The sequence below is a fragment of the Microcebus murinus genome, chromosome 11 (assembly GCF_040939455.1).
Source record: "Microcebus murinus isolate Inina chromosome 11, M.murinus_Inina_mat1.0, whole genome shotgun sequence".
NCBI lineage: Eukaryota > Metazoa > Chordata > Mammalia > Primates > Cheirogaleidae > Microcebus > Microcebus murinus.
The window spans coordinates 97,487,356-97,509,023 of NC_134114.1; the positions used below are offsets into that span (position 1 = coordinate 97,487,356).

The following is a 21,668-nucleotide window of genomic DNA, read 5'->3' on the forward strand; positions in this document are numbered from 1 at the left end:
TTAAGCTCCAGATTTTACAACTTCATGATGGTTAACCCATGAGAAATATCAATAATTGGAATTAATCCATAAGTCATATTTTGGCTACCTATTTATACTTTATATACTGAAATTATTTTGTGACTACTGAAATACCTTTTTAAAAGATTTTACAACTCTTCTAATGGCTTACACTGTCTTTTTTTGATTATCATACAAATTCATGATTTTTTTTCTTTACTCCAAGTCGAACTTTTTCTTTTGTTTTAGCCTTTGTGGGGTCAGAGAGAGATAACTTGTCGTAATGTACTTAAAATACTTGTCTTAAACAACTGCAATTTTGAAGAATTTAATATTTCCGCATTTGATCTGTCCTTCTGACTTTGAAGGATAAACTATTTCCTAAAGTTAGTTTTTTGCTATTATTGTTGTTTATTGTAAGATAAACTTATCTTTTCCAACCACCAGATTATTATACAATACATCTGGACCCCAGACACTAAAAACTGGTAACTTCATGGTGTAGAAAGTTGGTTTAACTTCTCAAATGCCGTTTCTCACCCAGAGAGATGCTTTAGTCAAATAATCTGGCCCATTATCACTAGTTTCACTAATTTACCAACAGGCAGGTTAATGTTTATTCTCTTTTTAATTAGTAAATGGATCAGTTATTCCTAATTTCATGTCTACTTTTATAATGACTACATGACATAGTACAACAATTAGACATTTCCTTCTTACCACGTGCTAAGTTCAGAAGGTGAGGAAGCATGCGTGATTCCCGGTACACGCCATTACATTTGTTTCACACCTGGGCTTGGCGCAGCACGGGGCACATAGTAGGTCTTCAGGAAATGCCTGTAGACAGCTGAAGATCTCCTAGGAATCTCAAACTTGACATATCTAAAATGGAACTCAAAGCCTCCTCTATCTAGAGGAGGAGGGCTTCTGTGCTTCCCAGCTCAGGGAACGGCTAAAGCGGAAGGCCCCTCTCCCTTACTCCCACATTCAGCGGCCAAGTTCTGCCTCCTAAAATTCTCCTGGAGTCACTCAACTTCCTCAACCCCAATGCTGCCGCCTTGGTCTGCCCGCAGTCGTGTCTTACCTGCCCTCCTTCTAAGAGTCTCTCCCTGCAGCCAGAGTCATCTTTCTAATATGACTCTGTACCCTTTATTAGCTCCCTGTTATTGTTGGATGAAGTTCCCCTACTGTACAAATGGCTTATACGGTCTGTATAAGTATATTCAGATACCCAGTGTGTCTTTTTCCAGCTGTCCCCTTTCTTTTACCGCAAATTAACTGGAGCTCCCTAAATGCACCTGGCCCTCCCTCACCTCGGTATTCCTCTGTTTAGAACATTCACTCTCTTCTTATTCAGTCTCCTTTGCCAGCCTACCTGTTTTCCAAGCTTCCAGATATGTTGCTATATGGTTTTTAGGTTCATTTTCTCTAACACTGACTTCCAAAAAGCTTTATACTTTTTTATATAGATCTATTTTTTAAATCTGTTTTTTAGAAACCACTGCAAGATAGTTGGTTTTGTTTCTGTTCAGCAGATGGAGAAACCAAAGCACCACATTTAAGAAATTTACACCATGATTAATAAGTTATAAGCATCTTATGGGGCAGAGATGGGAACAAGTTCTGTGTTTTATATCCAGGTTTGCATGGTGCCTAGGCTCGAGCAGGCAGTCAGCACACCTTGAATGAATTATTGAATGGATCTCAGTTTGAGCCCGAGGTGCCTCTCTCTCTAATCAGTGGAGCTTCTGTTTCATCATTTATTGCTAGGACAGATGAGGCTGGATTCCTCCGTGGCCCTCTTCTTCCAGACGGGAAATGTGCCTGGTGAGACCATCTGGAAGCGTGTGTTGCTGCTTTGAGTTGTTCTGGTAGATTCCTTTAATGTTGGCTGCCAGGGATGAGAAGGGCTTTTGTTGTAGTAGCAATTAATGATAATTTGCACATTTTAGTAATTTACAAAACAGTAGGCACCCTGCATGATATAAGAAACACCCCTCTCCCCTGGACCATGAAATTTGAATCTATTTAAATACTGGCTTGTTACACATGTTTTAGCCCCAGTGACAACCGATACTCAGGGGTCGCTATACTGAAAAGAATTCTGTTTGGGTCATTTCAATGCATCTCTGATTTGTATTTTTTTTTCTTATAGGTTGTTCTTCAGAAAAAAAATGGTCGTTTCTTTGAATTCATGCCTGAACTTTGTCTGTTTATTGTTATGCCATTGGATTCGGACAGCATCACCTCTGAATCTCGAAGACCCTAATGTGTGTAGCCACTGGGAAAGGTAATAGTTCTGAAAGCAGCGTAAGAAATAATTGCTAATAAGTTCCTTTTATACTATCTCTATCAGTCTGATGTATAAAATTAGAATTTGAGAAGAGATTGTGAAATTACTTTTATGATAAAATCATTAGTTATAGTATTACTCACCTTAGTCGTATATATTATATGAAAAAACTCTTGATATATCTGATTCCAACTATAAGATCCAGGGAAAACATTAATAGCTGAACTAAAATGATCTCCTTAAGGTTTTATTCCTGCTTTGAATCTGTAATAATTTTTGGGAGCTGGAATTATGCATGGGAGTCCATGAGTGAGAAGTGGAAGGCAGCATGGGATGATGTACTAAACTAAAATGTTGAAATATATGGGATAAAAAAATTGTGCCATAGGTGGCTTGAAAAGGGGAGACTGGATTTTTGGAGGCACTGGCAAGGCTGCGTGGAGGTAGTGACCCCTGAGATGCTGTTGAAGACCTGAGTGAGAGACTGGAGAGCAGTGGCTGGGAGGGGTTCTAGGAGTGGGAAGTAGCTTGAAATCAGTGCCATGCAGACCACCGAGGGCTGTGCACAACAAGAACAGAGTCAGTATTGTGTGGAAAGGGTAAGATTGGGTAGATTTTGTAGACAGATGAGGTAGTGTCTAGATCTTGGCAATTTGAAGTAGAAAATACAGAGGAAGTATAAAACAATAGGTTATCCTCAGGGATCGTATAATCCCTTTTGGAAAACAAAAATAGCACAAACCCATCTAGTGACACTGCAGCACAATCAAGTGCAGTTTGCTCTGCTCTAATGTGCTACTTGAATTTCTAAGAGATTATCTTTATCCAAAAATAACAGTGTAAACACAAGTGTTTCAAACAAATAGAAGCTGAGTACTAAAGAGTAATATGTATTTTTAATAGCTATAAGTACAGTTACCTCAAGCTCTTGGTCTTTTTGTCCTACCACTCTCAGCACATGGTTAGCAAGGCATAGAGCGTACGTTCTGATCACCTTTGTCACCCATTGTCAGGACACACAAAGCCCGGAGCCTCTCAAGCACAACAGTGGTATTATTCTAGGGCATGGTGGCTTCTTACTCACCACATTATCTTTCGGTGAGAGTTTGTCCCCATCTTTATTGGCAGTACAACAATCTGGGTAATAAAAACATAATTACCTGGTCAATCAATGGAGTTATATATCAGCATGAAACTTTAGGCTGTGAAAATATGCATATGTAATAAAGTTCTATATATTTGCGGTAAACATATCATGCAGAATTTAAGGAGAGGGACCGCCTATTAATTATCTTTGTAGTATTTACAGTACCTCTCATAAACCACTTCACCAAGAAGGTACACAGGAAATATTTATTAAAATAATAAAAATGCATCAGTGACAGCATGAATGGGTGGGTGCACATGTGGTTGAACTTCTTGGACACTGATAGCTTTGAAATGGGAGGAAAAGTCAAACTTGTAAGATCCTCTGAAACAAGGATCAACAGATCTTGATAATATGTTGACTGAAGAGCTGAAGGAGGCAGAAAAAGCCTGGATTTAGAACCTACTATATGGAAGAATAGAGGTGTCCTTGCATATATGGAAAACTAAACGAGAGTTGATTTCAGAGGGAAGAGGGTTAGTGTGGTTTTGCCATGTGGTGTTCATAAAGTCAGCTTGAAATATGGGCCTGGAAGTATGTGGGAATATAGATTTGGGAGTCCAGATGATGAGGTGTGAACAGATGATGTTTCTCAGGGACAGACTATAACAGAAACAAAATCTGAGGCTTCAAATGACCCAGCACCCACTCCTAAGGACAGATTTTGTTCTGCTTTCTCGCTCAGCAGGTGACCAGAGCTGCCGAGGCATAATTGTGCTGCTTTGTTCACCACTAACAGCTCCTGCCGTCTAGAGCACTGCCTTGCATGCGTGGCATGTGCTCTGTGCATGGCTGTGGAATGAATGAGCCTGCCTGGCAGGGAGCACTAAATGTGGACACCAATTCAGGGCTCAGGCATGGAGAGAGAGACACACACACGGGGCACATTTATCTCTAAACCTGATATAATCCCACAGCTGTACAAGTGATTTGGGTAACCTCTGAAATACTAAGGGAGAGGGAAATTGAGTGTGGACAAATAGGGAAATGATGGAAATATTTTTTGATGGTATTTTTTCTGCTAGGAAGAAGGATTAACAGCTAAAATCTTCTTATTGATAAATTTTCTGTTATAAGGCTAGTGGTGATTCCTAGAGGAAAGGTAAAAGACAGTGGAATTGCTTTGATAAGAATGGAGGAAGGTGTAGCCAGATAAAGTAAAATGATCAAACAAAGGTGCAGGTGACAGATTCTCCTGTATTTTCAAAAATGGAAATGGGCTTGAATTGCTATGGGGAAAGGAAAATTAGCTCCAAGGACATCATTCTTGGTAGTAGGGTTCATTGTAGGTTCTCCTTGTACTACATACAAACCACCCATACTCGATGGCCAAGAGCCATGGAATCACCTGCAGCTTTACTTCTCAGAGTGTGGTTTGTGGAGCTGAGGTATGAGCTTTTCAGAAACGTAGACTCGAGGCACCACCGCAGACTGACTGAATCACAGTCTGCATTTAAACAAGATCCCGGGGCATCTGTCTGCACATTCAAGTTTGAGAAGCACTGAACAAAAATAATTCTATCAGTGCCTGCTAGTCGCATCCCCGTTGATATCTGAATATTTATTTTCAAATAAAGATATGACTCGTTTCAGTGCAGCAATTGTGATTCTAAGAAATTGTACATAAAATAAAATGAAAGAAAATTAAATTGTTTAACATACACAAGGGGGTGTTTCTGATTATAAAGGAATTCTGCACAGCATCCTTTTGGAAAATGAATAATTCTATGAATTATCTGTTCCTTCTCCCCAGCCCCTTTCTCTATTCTGTGAATTTGAGCCTTTCCATCTAGTGGGGTTTCTTCTAAAGAAGGCACAAGTGAACAGAAACCCTCAATTACTCACACATAAGTGGTAGTAATTGCATCAGCAGTCCTGAAGTGAACAGAAATAAGAAATGATGATTATTACCATATCTGATTAAAATAACAAGATAATTTAGGCAGGTAAAATGTAATTAACCACTTTGGAATGTGCCCAAGTGATGATAGCTCCCTACCCCCTACTTCCATCTTCTCCCCTACCCCACCCCCTGTTCTTTGACCTTAAATTAAATCTTACTGGGGTTTCTCCCCAGATAATACTTAATATATTAAAATCATGGTGATGATATGTTTTTAGTGTGTTTGAGAAAATTAAACAAACAAGTAGGAAATAAGGAGTTTTGCATCTCAGTGCTGAAAATTGTACAGAAGTGGATTCAGATTCCCTTGGTACCACAGTTTGCCACTCCCTGTCTGCTTCAGAAGCTTTAAATGTTCTGCAGTAACGATGGAGAGGGGACAGTGTCTGAGGGTCTTGGTGTTAGTGCTGACTCCGTCTGGAAGCTCAGTGTTGGTCACTGGTGACGAAAATGGGATTGGACCAGACAATGGAGAAGGTGCCTTCTTACTTATGACTTCAGGAGTAGCTGCTGGTGAATGTGGAGGTAGGGACCGTTAGCAGATGAGCTAATTATTATTAACTCCGACAGCAGCACAGGTGCTGGCCAAAGCAGTAGTGATGAAGACCAGAGGGGGCAGGCCCATTCTTGAAGACATTTCTCTTGGTGATGCAAACACACAGCTTCCAGAAAGTGGGCCCCTCGGAGAGTGGCAACAACTTAATCATCTAATGATAGGTTGATATTGAGCAAATTAGGCATAGTTGCTTATGGAGTACTTGGCAGTTATAAGTTGAAAACATTTATGTAATAACATGGACAAATGCTTATGATAAACTCTTAAGTTAAAAAATAGGTTTCAGAAGTATGTGTATGGCATGATTATAATAACATAAAAATTTAAAAAGTACCCCAAGACTCAAAACTAACCCATCCAGTCACAGTAAAGAAGCACAGCAAAATGCTATTGGTGGTTGTGTGAGAGTTATGGAATTCTCTCTCACCTTTTAAAAATTTGTTTTCCAAATTTTGTAGTGTGATTATAATATATTTAAAAAAGGAAAAAAAAAGAGAAAGACTGTATAGAAAAGAAAAAGAATGTATAAAAAGCAGAAAAGAAATTGGGTAGAAAAGGCTTAGTACCCTTCTCCTATAAACTTAAGTGGAAGCCTCAGTTTCTGACCAATGTGAAAAGTAGTTTATCCTCAGTCAGTTCTGAATTGGGTTTGACTGTCAAAATAATCTTAATGGGAAGAGTCCAGATTGAGGGGAAATAATCAAAACACGGGCAATTTTATACCCGTATTTTCTTCAAACTGTGTATTTCTCTGTGAAAGCCTTGTCATGTTTTATTTAGCATTTATGTGTTGACCTTTCTCGTTAGCTTGAGAGCTGTTTAAGGGCAGGAATTCCATGGAAATTGCTGGATAAATGTTTGCTGAATTGGAATTCTAAACACTTGGATCATCCTTTTATAGGGAAGAAGTTTTTCATAGCTTAACACCAAAGAGGCATCCTGCAAATGTATGTTATTGGTGACTAGCAAGTGGCAAGAAGAGGAAATTCATGTACTTGAACAATTCTCCCTTATTTAAGAAATCTTCCAGGTTGCTAGAAATTAGTAAAAACATTTTTCATGTTTGTTTATGGATTCAGTTCTCCCACCCACATCAAATAGAATTGGCCAGGATCCATTTGTGGTTGATGATAACTTTTGCTCTACAAGGGATAACATGGACTTTGAAATTTTCTGAGGACTCTGTGTCAGGAATAGTTCCAACAAACTAATTTAGTTCAGCTAAATTAGTAGCGTAGAGGCTGGTTGAATAAGTTTTTTCTCCCAACTGGCTTTAATTTAGAGTGGTTTCTTTTTCATTTCTGTAGCACTCACAGGAAGTTGCTCTATTTTATTCATGGGTGATATGGGACTGTACCTGTATCACAGTTCTGTACACAGAGGACATTGATTTGCTTTGCTCTCCAGTAGAAATGGAACACAGATATATTATGTTGCAGGCCTCAAGATTCAGTTATTTACAGGCAGCTGGATAGGAAGGAAAAAATACTGGTAAGGAAGCTTTAGAGTTTGCACCAACCCAAACCACAGGACACTGCTAGTGGTCTGAAGAAAATAGTAATAGCTTAATGTGGTGTGTCATTCCAAGAACATTAATATTTTAGCATTTGCCTCTTGCTTTACCCAAAAGGGTTGTATCACAGCATATAGGCAGTTACAAATTCTGTCCTCATTTCTGCAAGGAACAACAGGTGTCATCTATTGAGGTAGAAAGAAATAATCCTCTAAAATGCATGTTAGAAAGTCAGGATACTAAGTGGTAATGAATCTTCAACAGCATCTCTGACCCCCTTATTTTAAAATGTGATAATCAAGACCCAGGGAAGTGAAGTTATCTGCTGAAGATCACCCAGTTTCTCAGTGTCATGTTGAGATTATAACTCTGTCTTCTAATCCAGCAGTCTTTTCATCTGCCTAACATTTATGGAGGATCTCAAAATGCACCTAGAAATCAAATTGCAATACATCCATGAATAAAATACACAAACATGTGAGTAGTATGATTATTTCATGGATGTCCTGTTGAAGCCTAACTACATGATGACTGCCAGAGACCAGCTGTAGAAAAAGGTTTATTGTTTGTGAGGCCAGTACCACGCAGCTTTCCAAATCAGAAGGTCCTGTCTAGCCTGGATTCTTCACGCTGAAATTTCAACCTCGGTGCCTTCTCTGCTTGGTGGTTCCTATTAATGAACTCAGGCTATTGATTTGCAGCAAGAGAGTCAATGATTATGGCCCATTTTGTTTGTTAATGTGAATTGAAGATTTTAGTGGAAATCTTTGAGACTTATAACAAACAGAATAAATTGTTTGGAAAAGAAGATCCTCCAGACTTTCTTGTAGGCAGACACTAAGCTCTTGAATGTAGAATAGACTATTTAAAATTAAAAAGTATGAAATTGAATATTGATTGTTCTTTACATTTCATGGATGTTTTCAGTCCACATTCTTGGGCCCATAGGAGTGCATGTTTTACTCTAACAAGAAGCTGTTAATGAAAATGTATCGGAAAACAGACTGTTTAGGCAGCAACAAGCTGTTGGTATGATTATTTCAGACTTACCATCTCAGCCATATGTTTAGAACTGGGTTTAAAGACTTCTTTGTAGTTTTTATTTAGACATTGTATACTGTTCATTCTTCCATTGTCTGAAAGAAAATTTTCCTAGTTCCAACCAGAGAAATATGTTCTTTTTAATTTTTCAGAATCAATGGCAAAATGTATTCTGTTATGATTACTTACATTGTCTCTTTGCTGATTAACCTTATTACTTGCATGCAGACTTAGAATGAAAAAATTTTGTGAAAGATCTTTGTTATCCCTGGAGCCTTGGGATGAGAGGAGGGAATTAAATACAGAAAAATATAAGAGTGATATGTTTTTAAATTTGTGAATATTAGAGTTTATAGTGAACATTAAGAGAGAATTTCCTTTGAAATTTATAGTGTGAACCATTGTCTCTTAAATATATTGTTAATATTGGTCCTTTTGGGATTCTAGTTTAAATAAAAACCTGTAAAACATGGAAATTCTCTGTTGAAAGTCACTATGTAGTTGCAGTTGGAGATAATGTAGCCTACAATTTCCTTTAGTACACAGTGTATCATTAATGTAAAAAAGAGAAATACTGATTCCTTATTTCCCTATTGCTTTTCAGCTACTCCGTGACTGTGCAAGAGTCGTACCCACATCCCTTTGATCAGGTTTACTACACGAGCTGCACTGACATTCTAAACTGGTTTAAATGTACACGGCACAGGTAATAGAAGCTCAAATACATTTATGAGCTTAGCTAACTGGGAATAAAGTCTGATACAATCAGAGATATTAACTACAGCACTCGAGAAAGTGCACTCATTCATTCAGTGAATAGGTACTGAGGTCTTGCCCCTTGTTCCAGCCTCGTTCCAGATGACCAGGGATACAGAAATTCAGAAAGGTAGTCCATGCCCAAAGGAGCTTGCACTCTAACTACAAGGAAAATGCCAGCTGCTTACCATCATTTGGTTAGCAGAAATTCATCCCGCCTCTGTGCCGTGCATAACTGGGGAAGACGCTGTTAAATATGGACATCAGCAGATAGGAAGAAACTTGAATCTCAGCATATGTTTCTAATAGAACATTTGACTCAATTTAGGTTAACTTAAATTTGATCCTTAAGTAAAACAAGCCAGATATTTTTTTTACTGTAAGTGTGAACACAGAAACAAACCCAAAATATAGTTAAATATTAATGTTAATATAGAAGGGAATTCTGATACCCTAATTTTATTGGTAAAATATTTTTAGTGGTAGGAGTTATGGGCTAGTGTGGTATCTTAATTTGCGCTAAATGATGTCATGCCCAATGCCATTCTTTCACACAGCTGTCCTTGACCACTCCATCTAAACTAGCATTCCCTTCCTGTCACATTCTAGTCCCCAACTCAGGCTTTATTTTGCTTCACACATTTAATCATTACCTGGCAGTATATGAGCTAATTATGTGCTAAATGTGTGTCCTTAAACAAATTCTACCAGATCTGTCTTGCCTAGTAAAATGTCAGTTCCTTGAGAGCAAGGGCTTTTGCTCATTGCTATTTCCCCAGTGCCTAGAACAGTGCCTAGAATATAGTAAGAGCTCAATAAGCACATGTTATATAAGTGAATAAGTGAAAGAATGATGCTTTAGTTAAATGGAAAGGTCTTTTGTCTGTTAACTTTCTACATTTAGTGGGCTGAGGCTGCACTGAGATATTTTTAAAGGAATTCTCTGAATCCTTCCTTAAAACATATGTAAGTGAATGATGCTTACATGAATATCATATATAAATCAATACATTTTAACATATTTTAAGATAAGTAAAGTAGGCAAATCATGAAACTACTCATCCTTTGAAGTAAAGTATAGTTTGGCTTAAATAGTAAATCTTAATATGTTCTTAGTGAATTGATAAGAGTTAGCATAGTATTGGTCAGGACATATATTCTATGTTTCTTCTTAATTATTTTGATGTACTTTGCTTTTCATACCTTTATTATATTTAATAGCTCTTTTTATTAAAATAGAAATTATTTCTAACTAAATTGTCAGTCAAAAGAACTAACAATGTGATTTTTCCCTCTCTATAGAATCAGTTATCGGACAGCATATCGACATGGGGAAAAAACTATGTATAGGCGCAAATCTCAGTGTTGTCCTGGATTTTATGAAAGCGGGGAAATGTGTGTCCGTAAGTAAGACTTTCGCCCTTGGAGGTTCATTTGTTTTTCCCAGTTTGCTTCTGTTAATTGTAGCTGAGATGGAGGCCTGGGGAGATGGGATATCTTGGAACATTCTCATTTACTCTTGGCTGCTACTTTCTTGGCTTGTGTAAGGGAAGCATTTTTTCTGTTCCCCGTCCCATCAAAAGTGTCCAAATGAATGTTGCTTGAGGAGAAAACAGCTATTGCAGAAAGATGATTCAGCGCTGGATGTGGCAATGTTAATTGCAATTCTTCAATAAATGTCTCATTGGAAATTGGTCAGGAGTCGTTGGACTTAGGTCACAGAAGAGAACAGAGACCTAACTTTCCTGCAGCTGACCTGAGAACTTCCAAGAGGCCAGCAATTTTTTTTCTGCTGCATAGAATGATGAGGCTTATTAAAAGCAGAGGTCTTTTCACATTAAAAAATGACAATATGTCTGAGTCACAAAGTAGAACTTCTTTTCATTGTCATTTTCCTGCTTCTCTCCCCTTCTCATCTCCTCAGTTCACTCCGAGAAGTCTTGAGAGCAAGTCTGGTACCCTATGATGTGCTTCAGAAAGTCCTGCTCTATCATGTGAGATGCAGTTTGCAATTGAGGTTTCTTGCTATTGCGTATAGGCCACTTAGAAGAGAGACTATTAAAAACTCTCTCATTCTCATTCTCATTCTGTCTCAACACACAGCTAGAGGGGCACCCTGCTTTCTGAGTTGAGACCCTGATGTTGGGTAGCATAGAGACAAGGTTCTGCTGTAATTTGGAGGCACCAGGAATGAGGGGACAAGTCTGGGCTTAAGAATCTGCAGAGCCAAGTGACATCAGTGGTTCACTCAGCTGTCCTTAGATAAGCCATTTATGCCTCTTTGAGGCTCCTTTGCTGTCTCAGAGAGAGTGCTTGGATTAGCACTTGCCTGCTCTTCTTGGCAACCCCCAGATTGTATTCTTTACACAGACAGAGACAGCTCCCCAATTTTTATTCAGACCTAGGACTCCCTATGATAATAAGTATTCTATGATAATGAATATTCATAAAAAATTAGAATGTGTAACTAAACAAAAAGAAGAATATAAAAATACATTGTAAATGTCTTTCCTGGTCAGTAAATGTAATATACTGCAAAGGTCAGTATATGACTGCATTATACATATTTATTTAACCCATCTCAACTATTGAATATTTACACAATTTCCAAGTTATGCCTATTGTGAACTACAAAGACATCATTGTGGTTAAATAATTGTTCCTTCCTTTCATTAAGCAAGCATAAATTCCTAGAATTGCTAGGTCAGAGGTGTACATATTTTTCAGACGTTTGGTGTATTTCCAACTTATATACCCACCAGCAGTAAATGAGAATGCCTTTTTGCTTATACCCCATGCCAATTTTTTCTTTGCTATTTTTTTTCTTAATTTGCGTGTCTTTGATGAATACTGTTGCTAAGAAAAATTACAAGTTTATAATCAAACATCTTACAGAATAATCATGAGCAGATCTCAGTTGCCCAGGCCGGTGGGAAGTTTTCAAAGGAAAGCAGCACTGAGCATACACAGGGTGGGAGGAAGGAGGCCTTGCTGGTTCAGGCCAGCCATGTCCCAGAGGTCTTGGGTTACATTACCTTGGTGCCCTTACCTGGGTTCAACCTCACAAGCACAATTGCTAACAAACTGAGAGAGTCCTCTGTCTCCCATTTCCCATCAACCCAGGTCAGAAGACTTATACATAAAGCCAGGATGCCATTTCATGGAGTTATACAAAGCTTGGTGAGGTGATGGAGCCTTTGTCTTCTGGCCATACCTTCTCTCCTTGAAGGCCTGGCATGTGGGAAGCTAGATTTTACCAGCAAGCTGGTAAGGGGAGTGATCCAAACAAGGCCAGTCAGCGGGTCTCTGTGATTTCTATGCCAGTCTTCCATAGCCCAACTCCTCTGTGTTTGATTCAGCAGTGCAGCCCTTCTCAGAAAGTTGGGCAGTTCCACTAGCACTGTCATGTCTGAAATTACACTGGTAAGAATGATGTTTCTCTCCCACTAGACAGCTTGCAAGGTGTCCCCCAGATGGACACCTCTAGCATTTGCTTCTAAAATGCTCCTTTTTCTAGATCTCTTGGCTGACCAACTGCCCCTGGAAACTGAAACATTTTTCCTTTAGGTATTTTAATATATGCAGTCAGCTTACTCTCTAGTCTCTCTGGCCTGGGAGCTATTCGGCCTCTTCAAGCTCTTTTGCATCTTTCCCCTCTGGGATGCTTATTTCATTGCTTAACCCTCAAGACAATTGCTCTTCTCTTATTTCCTTGTTCTTGGGGATGCCTCCCAGTGACTTCTGTGTTTGCAACAGCTGGCACTGGCGGGGCACCCTTGTGGACAGAGAAGGAAGAAAGAACATAGGATTCTTTTCTTGGTTATGCTGTCATAATCTCTCTTTCAACCAAGTTTTGCTGACAGGCAGGTAACACAGTCACTCTTTTTATCTGTTTCCAGTTACCAAAAGAAATTGAAACACAGGGATTGGTCACCATTTTAGTTTACTTCTTGGTAGTCAGTTAACCCAGAAGGCAAAAAAGGATGATTGTGTGCAAACGTCTGTTGTTGAAACAAGTTTCTTTTAGGTAGCTGAAGTAGCTCCTTTAGGAGAGCAAGTCCCATCCCCCATCCCTCCCCTAGCCCCCACCCTCCCCTTACCCACCCTCTGCAGCCGGCAGCACTGCACACAGCCACTCTGGGGACTTGGCCCAGGACTGCCAGCACCCACCTTTCTTCCACAGCTTTCTGAAATTTTTTGTGGGGTCCTGGCTGTCCGTCCCAGCTCTCACCTGTTAGCGACATGTACCTATAGTTCTCATCCTCCCCTTGGCCCCTCTCATCTGCAGAAATTCATAAATACTAAAAGTAGCTCTTCATCAGAAAATTGCCAAGGATGTGTATGTGAAAGAGTCGTCTTCTCTAGGCAACCAGAGACGTTTCTGGACAGCTGGAGCATCTGCTGTGGCTGGGGAAGGACAGCTGAGTGGCCTCAAGGAGCACCCAGCCAGGCTTACCTTAGCAAAGGGGTCTCTGGAATAATGCTATCCTCAGGATGGTGAGGACAGCTTGTAGATGTTGCCAGGAGGGTGGAAGGACCACGCAGCTTAGTTGAAGTTGCACTTGGGAGGAAAGCAGGTTTCTGTTCTACTTGTCCATGTGAAAGAAATCATTGTTCCTACAAGTCATTGCCTCCTCTTCTTCATAAGAAAAATCAGATTCAACACAGTGGATTCAGTGCAATCAAGTTAAACATGCATTTGTAGGGCACCTCCATGTCGAAACCAGTGAGCTAGCCCTAGGGATTACAGATGTATAGGAGTGAGACACACTTCTTATGCTCAGAGAGTTTTGGAATCTAAGTATCTGTTTAATGTATTTAAGACAACAACAAAATAATAGTTATCTTTATTGAGCACTTACTATGTTCCAAGCACATGCATTATCTGATCATTGTGAGGCAAATATAATTATACCCATCTTACAGATGAGGAAACTGAGGCTTTGAGAAATAAATTAACTTTTTCAGTCTGACCAATTGGTGGTGGGTGGTGGAGGATGGTGCTGGTATATATTCTGAATGGAGAATGAGATATTTCACTTAAGTAAAAGAAATGAAAGTGACAGAGTAGCTTATGAACCAGAGATTATCCAAATGCTATTCATGCCATATTTTGTCAAGAATTTCTCAGCTACATTTTGGTTACCTGGCTTCAATGATTTAAAAAAAATATTAGATAATTTTGCCTTTGAAAAAGAAAGTCAGGAAATTTGATTTTATTCACAAATTTAATTCTATGTTTTCTATGTTCAATTGTTTCTTTTTAAAAGTGACTAAAATCAACAAACTTTTTTCCTTTTGAAACTGGATTTTTTAAAGGTTCCTGAAGACGAACTTTAGAGAAGTTAAGTAACTAGATCACAAACATGTGGTGATTATATCAACCAGAAGACTGACCGCTGACCTTATAGGCACACTTGGTGGATCTGCAGAACAGTTTCTGCCGTGCATTTTGCTTTTACCTTTTGGAAATCCATTAAGGGGGCCTAGTCAGATGCTCCTTCCTTCTTGGTACTTTTGGGGTTCCAGGGAGAAGAACAGTAGCTCCAAAAGATACCGAAGATTCTAAGTTTTATTACATTCATGGCCAGAGCATCCTGGAGTTAGTTCCCCATGTGGATTCACATGGAAACTGCCCTAGGCCCAGGCTCTGATTTCATGTTTATGTACAACAGAGGCAGCAGGTGATCACTGAAATGGCTCTTCATTCTGTCTGCTGTGGGGATTCTTGGAGAAAAACCCTAGTTTTCTTGTACATGGAGCACAGTGAAGAGATGGGCTCTGCCTTGGACTGGAGTACGCATGCAGTATGTCTGGGGTGGCTGTTGAAATGCAGGTTCTGATTCCCTGGGTCTGCGGGGGCCCAGATTTAAGCATTTGTGTTGAATTCTCAGGCTGCACCAAAGCTGCTGGTCACAGAGCACACTTTGAGTAACTAGGTCTCTGCCCAGAGGACGGGTGCCTGCTATCAGGGAGGAAGAGCCAAGATGGACAGTGCAGGGAATTGCATGGCTAGAAGCCTTTTTTAAGAATCTAGGGGAAAAAAGAATGGATTGGAAAACTTTTCATAAAGAAAATATTACTAGGACATGAAGACATCTGTGATTCCTTGATGAGGTTTTGCTCTGTTCATAAATTTAATTAAACTCTAAGTTTGTTCATCCTTCAGAATTAATGTTCTTGCCTGGTCCATGTTAAGAAAGAATTTAGATGTGTTTCGTTATTTTGATTTGGAGAATTTCAAGTACAGTTTGAGTATCCCTTATCCTAAATGCTTGGGACCAGAAGTGCTTTAGATTTTGGATTTGTTCGCTTTTTGGAATATTTGTAGGTATATAATGAGATATTTTGGGAGTGGGACCCAAGTCTAAACACAAAATTCATTTATGTTTTATATATACCTAATACACATAGGCTGGAGGTAATTTTATACAATATTTTAAATAATTTTGTGCGTGGAACAAAGTTTTGACTGCGTTTCGACTGTGACCTGTCGCATGAGGCATAAAATGTTCTACTTGTAGAGGCATATTTGTGCTCAAAAAGTTTCAGATTTTGGAGCATTACAGATTTCAGATTTTTAGATTAGGGATGCTCAGCCTGTATTAATGAAGAAATGCTCCAAGAAGTGAAATGGAGAAATGCCCATAGGAATGCAATGATTTTAAAGTATGTGTATGTGTATATGTATTTGTGTATATCCATAAATATAAATTTTTTAATGTCACATAACTGATCTCTTAGAAAAATGCTATTGATTAAAATCTCAGGTCTTTGAACCTAAATAAGTGTTGATTCAAATACATTCCAATACATTTTCTTTAACACATTAGTTTTTATAGTAAATGTTTATGTTTTGTTTTGTGCAGATTTCTGTGGTTCTTCATGAGATGGCTTTCTGTTACATGTATTGATCCTAATGCATATATAGAAACAGTAGTTATATTAGAGAGATAGGAAAATAAGAAGTGTGAATAGTTTAAAAGCTTGTGGTTGAGAAATTCTAGATACTATTCTCCCCTTTCAACATACCCATCATCTGACCATAAATGCAAATATAAGCATCTTAATTGCAGTGCACATGGCCAACAAATAGTTTTCCAAGGAAAACTATGATATTTATCTCCTGTCCCTTCTGACTTCCAGGAAAGAAAATTTCAGTTCATATTCCTAACATAGAATGGAGAAAGCAGATGAATTAAACCTAGGTTCAAATCTCAATGTATGTACAATATCCTTGAGAAACTGATTTAATTTCTCTGGATCTTACTTTCTAATCTGTAAGGTAGGTTTTAATATCTGTTAATCACATATGGTTGCTGTTAGGATCTAGTAAGATGTATGAAAGTGCTTTGAAAAATGTGAAAGACTTGGATGTACAGCATTACTAACTGCAAGTGAAGATTGTCTCTTTGATTTTAATATTTGTGGTGTTTAGATTTCAGTTAAAAGATACTCACAAATTCTACTGTAGCTCTCAAGTTGAATGAATATTAAGCTATAAGATTTTCATGAGCAATTCTTCATCATGACTATCATACTGACTTGCCAAAATTTAAACTGTACATCAGGATTCATTTATATCCATGTGCTTGTGACTGCTGTGATTAGAGATAATTAATATGATCAAATCCTTCTTTCTAGTCATATAAAATATATTACCTTTTGCTTTTATCTGAATAGAAGTAAAACAGCCCACTTTTTTGATTCTAGATTTGTAATACATGTAGCTATTTTAAATTTGAGATGCAACCAAGTTTAAATGTAGAATTATTTTTTATATAAAAAATATATTTTGGATTTTAACTCAAACTACAAAGGCAATGAATTTTTGCTACAACAAGCCAGGCCACCTAGATATGCTAATTGCTATTTATTATTTGCTAAATGTGAAGTCCGTGTCTTCTGTGTGTGTGGCTAGGTGTGTATGTGCGCACACGTGTGCAACACGGAAAACTCTATCCAGAGGTTTGCTGTGGTTTTAATAATTAATATTTGATTTACTATAGTTATAATTTCAAAAACAGTTTTTTCTTAAACAAAATCCAACTTATAGATGTTTCATTTATCAGTTTAACAAATTTTAGTAAACAAATTAAAAGGCTTTGACTAATGTTTTATAAATTTAAATACTTTCAAGTTTTCAAATGAAATTTGTACATTTAATAAAATTTGTTTTCCATTTTAAGTAATTGAGCTATCAGGATGACACACCTTCCTGTCCACTTGAATATTTTCTATAAATCTAATAAGTTCAATTTTAAATAAGGTGAAATCTCAAGTTCTCTGAAATGTTAAAATATTGTTTTTGTAAGATTCAACTTTAAAATGAAATTTGAAATCAATTATTCTACTACACATTTAAAAATGATATTAGAAAGATGACCTTTTATACAGCATTCTCTTAAATATTATATCTTCTTAAAACCAAAAAGTTAACACTATAGATTTTGATTCTCCTACACATTTCTGTAATTAATTCAAAATCTTCACAAGGTTGAAAGATAGTTACCCTCTAAGCAAATAATTATTTCATCTCATCTTTTTTAGTTTACTTTTTAATATAATTTTGATGATCTCTTTTCAATTCATTAACTTTTTTTCTCGATACTTATTTTTATTGTGGTAAAAACATATAACATTAAATATATCATATTAACCATTTTAAGTGTACAGTTCTGTAGTGTTAAGTATAGTCACATTATTATGCAATAGATCTCTAGATCTTTTTCATCTTGCAAAACTGAAATTCTATACCCATCGAACACTGACTGCCCTTCTCTGTCAGCCTTTGGCAGCCACCTTTCTACTTTCTGTTTCTACGATTTTGACTACTTTAAATATTTCATATGAATAGAATCATACATTATTTGTCCCTTTGTGACTGGCTTATTTTACTAAGTATAGTGTCCTGGAGGTATATTAATTTTGTAGCATGTGACAGAATTTCCTTTTTAAGGCTGCATAATATTTTTTCGGAAGTTTTTATTTTATTTTGGGGGGGGGTTAAGGTTTATTTATTTTCATTGTTTTATTCCAGCATATTACAGGGGTACAAATGTTTAGGTTATATATATTGCCTTTGCCCCACCTGAGTCAGAGCTTCAAGTGTGTCCATCCCCCAAATGGTGCACACTGCACTGATTAGGTGTGTATATATCTATCCCCTCCTCCCCTCCCACCTGCCCGACACCTGATGAATGTTACTACTATATGTGCACATAAGTGCTGATCAGTTAATACCAATTTGATGGTGAGTACATGTGGTGCTTATTTTTCCATTCTTATGATATTTTACTTAGTAGAATGAGCTCCAACTCTATCCAGGATAATACAAGAGGTGCTAGATCACCATTGCTTTTTGTGGCTGAGTGGAACTCTATGGTACCTTGTCTGGTTCCAGTTTTAAGCAGGAATGCTTTCAATTTTTCCCTGTTCAGTATGATGTTGGCTGTGGGTTTGTCATATTTGACTTTTATTATTTTGAGGTAAGCCCTGTCTATGTCTCTTTTGTTAAGTGTTCTTATCATAAAAGGGTGGCGAATTTTGTCAAATGCTTTTTCTGTGTCTATTTAAAGGATCATATGAATTTTCTTTTTTAAAGCTGCATAGTATTTCTTTCTGAAGTTTTTAAATACCAGAAAACATCATTCTTAATTGCTGCATTGAGGGATCATACTGAGCCCATTATCTGTTCTAGATGGCGTATCCTGTACTCCTCTGACTTAGGACATATCACTTCCTGGTACTAGTTTCAAGTTAGATTTTAACCCTCAACCCAGTTGGCTATCCCCTTCATTTGAATTTTGCATATCTTTGGTCATTAACATATGCTGATGTATTATTTTTGGCCTAACTAGCATGATGATTAACACAATTATATATTCTTTGCATGTATTTCTTTTCTTTTATGACCAGACATCTCTTGTAAATGTTAAAATGATATCCAATCCTTTGCATTTTGCATTTTGCAGATCTCATGGCTATGTTCGGAAGTGGTATCACAACCTCTAGGGTCATCTTTTTCACCTTTTTTCACTTTGCCTTTGGGATTGTCCCACATGTAGCTTGAAGTTACAAGAGTGGCAGCTGTGTGGCTCTTTCTCCAGAGTTTTAATTTCCTCCACAATATCGGCGGTCCTTGTATGCTTCCCATCTTTTTCATTGTCCCTACCTCCTAGCCTGCCCAAGATTCCAAATAGTTCTATAAGTCAGAATGTTGATCTTATTCCTAAGATGAAGGGATACATAACACATATTGGACTAAATGTAGGTGTTCCAAACTTGTCTGTTAGTATCTATTTTCTATTGTTTTGCCTGCCTTGCTTCCTCTTTCTCCTTTTTTCCTTCCTTCCTTCCTTCCTCTTTCTTGTCTCCTTTCATCTTCCTCTCTGCATCTCCTCCTTCTTCTTTCTCTCTTCTATATCTTTCTCTTCCTTCTCTCCTTCTTTACTAAGCACCAGGCACATCAGAGGCAGCAGAATGAGTAAATTGCTGTTGATGTTCTTCAGGGCTCAGTTTATACTACAAAATAGAAGTGAAATATAGACGATGGAAGGAAGGGAAAGACCCTCTCCCCCCCACCCCAACTGTGCTACTTCGTTTGTTAGAAGTAAAACACCTGGGACACTTCAAAAGAAATGTAAATTTGTTTTATATTTTAAAAAATTACTTAAAATTATTTTTCATAGTGAAGCCATTTTTCTTGCCTATTTAAAAACTTGGAAAGCAGATGACAAAAAGAGAAAAAATTACTCATAGTCCCATCATTTTGTTGTATATCTTTCCAAGTATTTTTCCATTTATTTAAATCTAGAATAAATGTATAGGTTTATGTCATAAATACTTTTTCTGTAAAATCCAAAATAAATGCATAGGGTTATGCCATAAATACTTTTTCTGTAAAATCCAAAATAAATGTATAGGTTTATGCCATAAATACTTTTTCTGTAAACTGTCTTGTTCATTTGTATTATATTGGGGATGTATTTCCTTATAAATAAATATATCTACAATCATTTTTATAGCTAAATTTTACTGTATTTATATGCCGTAATCTTAGACTAGTTGTATCCTAGTGCTAGTTTAGTGGCTGTAGTGAGTCTCATTTTGTCTATCTTTTTGCTCATGGAAGTGATTCATACAATAAATTATTTTAAGTGACATTTCTGGGACAAAAGATATGCATGTTATATCATTTAGGAGGAGATTTGGCTATGAGGTTTCTAGAAGTGGGGAAGTCAGTGAGAACCCAGGCAATTTCTGCCTTTCTGCCCCACCATCTCTAGGGTATGGTCTTCATTTTTGTATGCCATTATTGACGTCCACACATCAGTCAACATATGGAATAGGTGGGAGAAAAAGGCAAATGGCAATGCCAGCTGTTTCCTAAGAAAGGTTTCCGGAACTGATCACATTCCATTTCCTTTTATATTTCATTGGCCAGAACTTAGTCACATGGTCTCACCAAGTTGCATTTGAACAAATTGCCAAATTGCTGTCCAGACGGGTTGTAGCAACTTGCATGTCCAGCAATAATGTATGAGGGTGCTCATCCTCACCAGCACTAGGTGTTACTATTGCTTTCAAACTGTTAGGTGAAAAAATGGTACCTGGCTTTATTTTGCATTTCCTTAATTACTAGTGATGCTGTTCTCTTTAAAAATTTATGTTTATTAGCCATTTGTATTTTGGCTTTAAGGCCAAGGAACAGGGTGGGAGATAAAATAAGACTGGTTTGCTCTTCGCAGAGCCACAGAGACACTGATTAGAAACAACAGGTGACACTGGAAAAGGAAAGAGAAACAGGTTGAAGGGGGGGGTGGCTGGTACAGAAGATAGTTGGGGAAGAAGACTTGACCTACAAATGCCCCAGGGTCACACCAGCAGGAGTCCCAGGCCCTTCCAAACCTTTGCTACCCTCATCAACATCCAGTTGCCCATTTTCTCCTTACCCCCAAATTTTACAGGGCCTCCTTTCCAAAGACCTTGACTGTTGCAGCTCTAGGGATAATTTGGAGCCAGGGCAGCCTCTTGTCTTCCCCCGCTGCCCCCCACCATGAGCATAGTAGAGACAGGAATGATCTCTGATCCCATGGCAGTGAGGGAGCTCTTGGCAGCCCAAACTGAAAGGTGAGTGCATTGACCCATGGCAAGGAGGTAAGACTCATGGTCCCCACAGCACTGTAGTTCCTTCAGGAACATTTGGGAGAAGATGAACTATTGAGGCTGTCCTAGGGACCTAACCATTATTTACAACATTACAACTCCAGGAAAATGTGGTTGGAGGTATACACACCTGATGTGGAAACACATATTTGTAACCTGACCTCTTAGCACACTGGGGATTGCTTATAGACTTGGTTACATAGGATGTGGGAAAGCTCACAGGAAAAGCAGCAGAAGAGAACAGCAGAGTGGGAAATTGGCAACTTCCCTCCCGTGGGAAGGATTGGTGAA

At 38.0% G+C, this 21,668-nt stretch overlaps 1 protein-coding gene across 4 annotated transcripts in view; it reads left to right on the forward strand.

Moving 5' to 3' along the window:
• Positions 1-21,668, forward strand: part of MEGF10 (multiple EGF like domains 10) — a 177,128-nt gene that overhangs the window by 43,243 nt on the left and 112,217 nt on the right. For all 4 annotated transcript variants that reach the window (XM_020290109.2, XM_020290107.2, XM_020290110.2 and 1 more), the window contains 3 exons: positions 2,156-2,290; positions 9,058-9,159; positions 10,512-10,612. In XM_020290109.2, coding sequence (XP_020145698.2) covers positions 2,175-2,290; positions 9,058-9,159; positions 10,512-10,612 — 319 coding nt within the window. In that variant the 5' untranslated portion in view covers positions 2,156-2,174. The remainder of the gene's footprint in view (positions 1-2,155; positions 2,291-9,057; positions 9,160-10,511; positions 10,613-21,668) is intronic.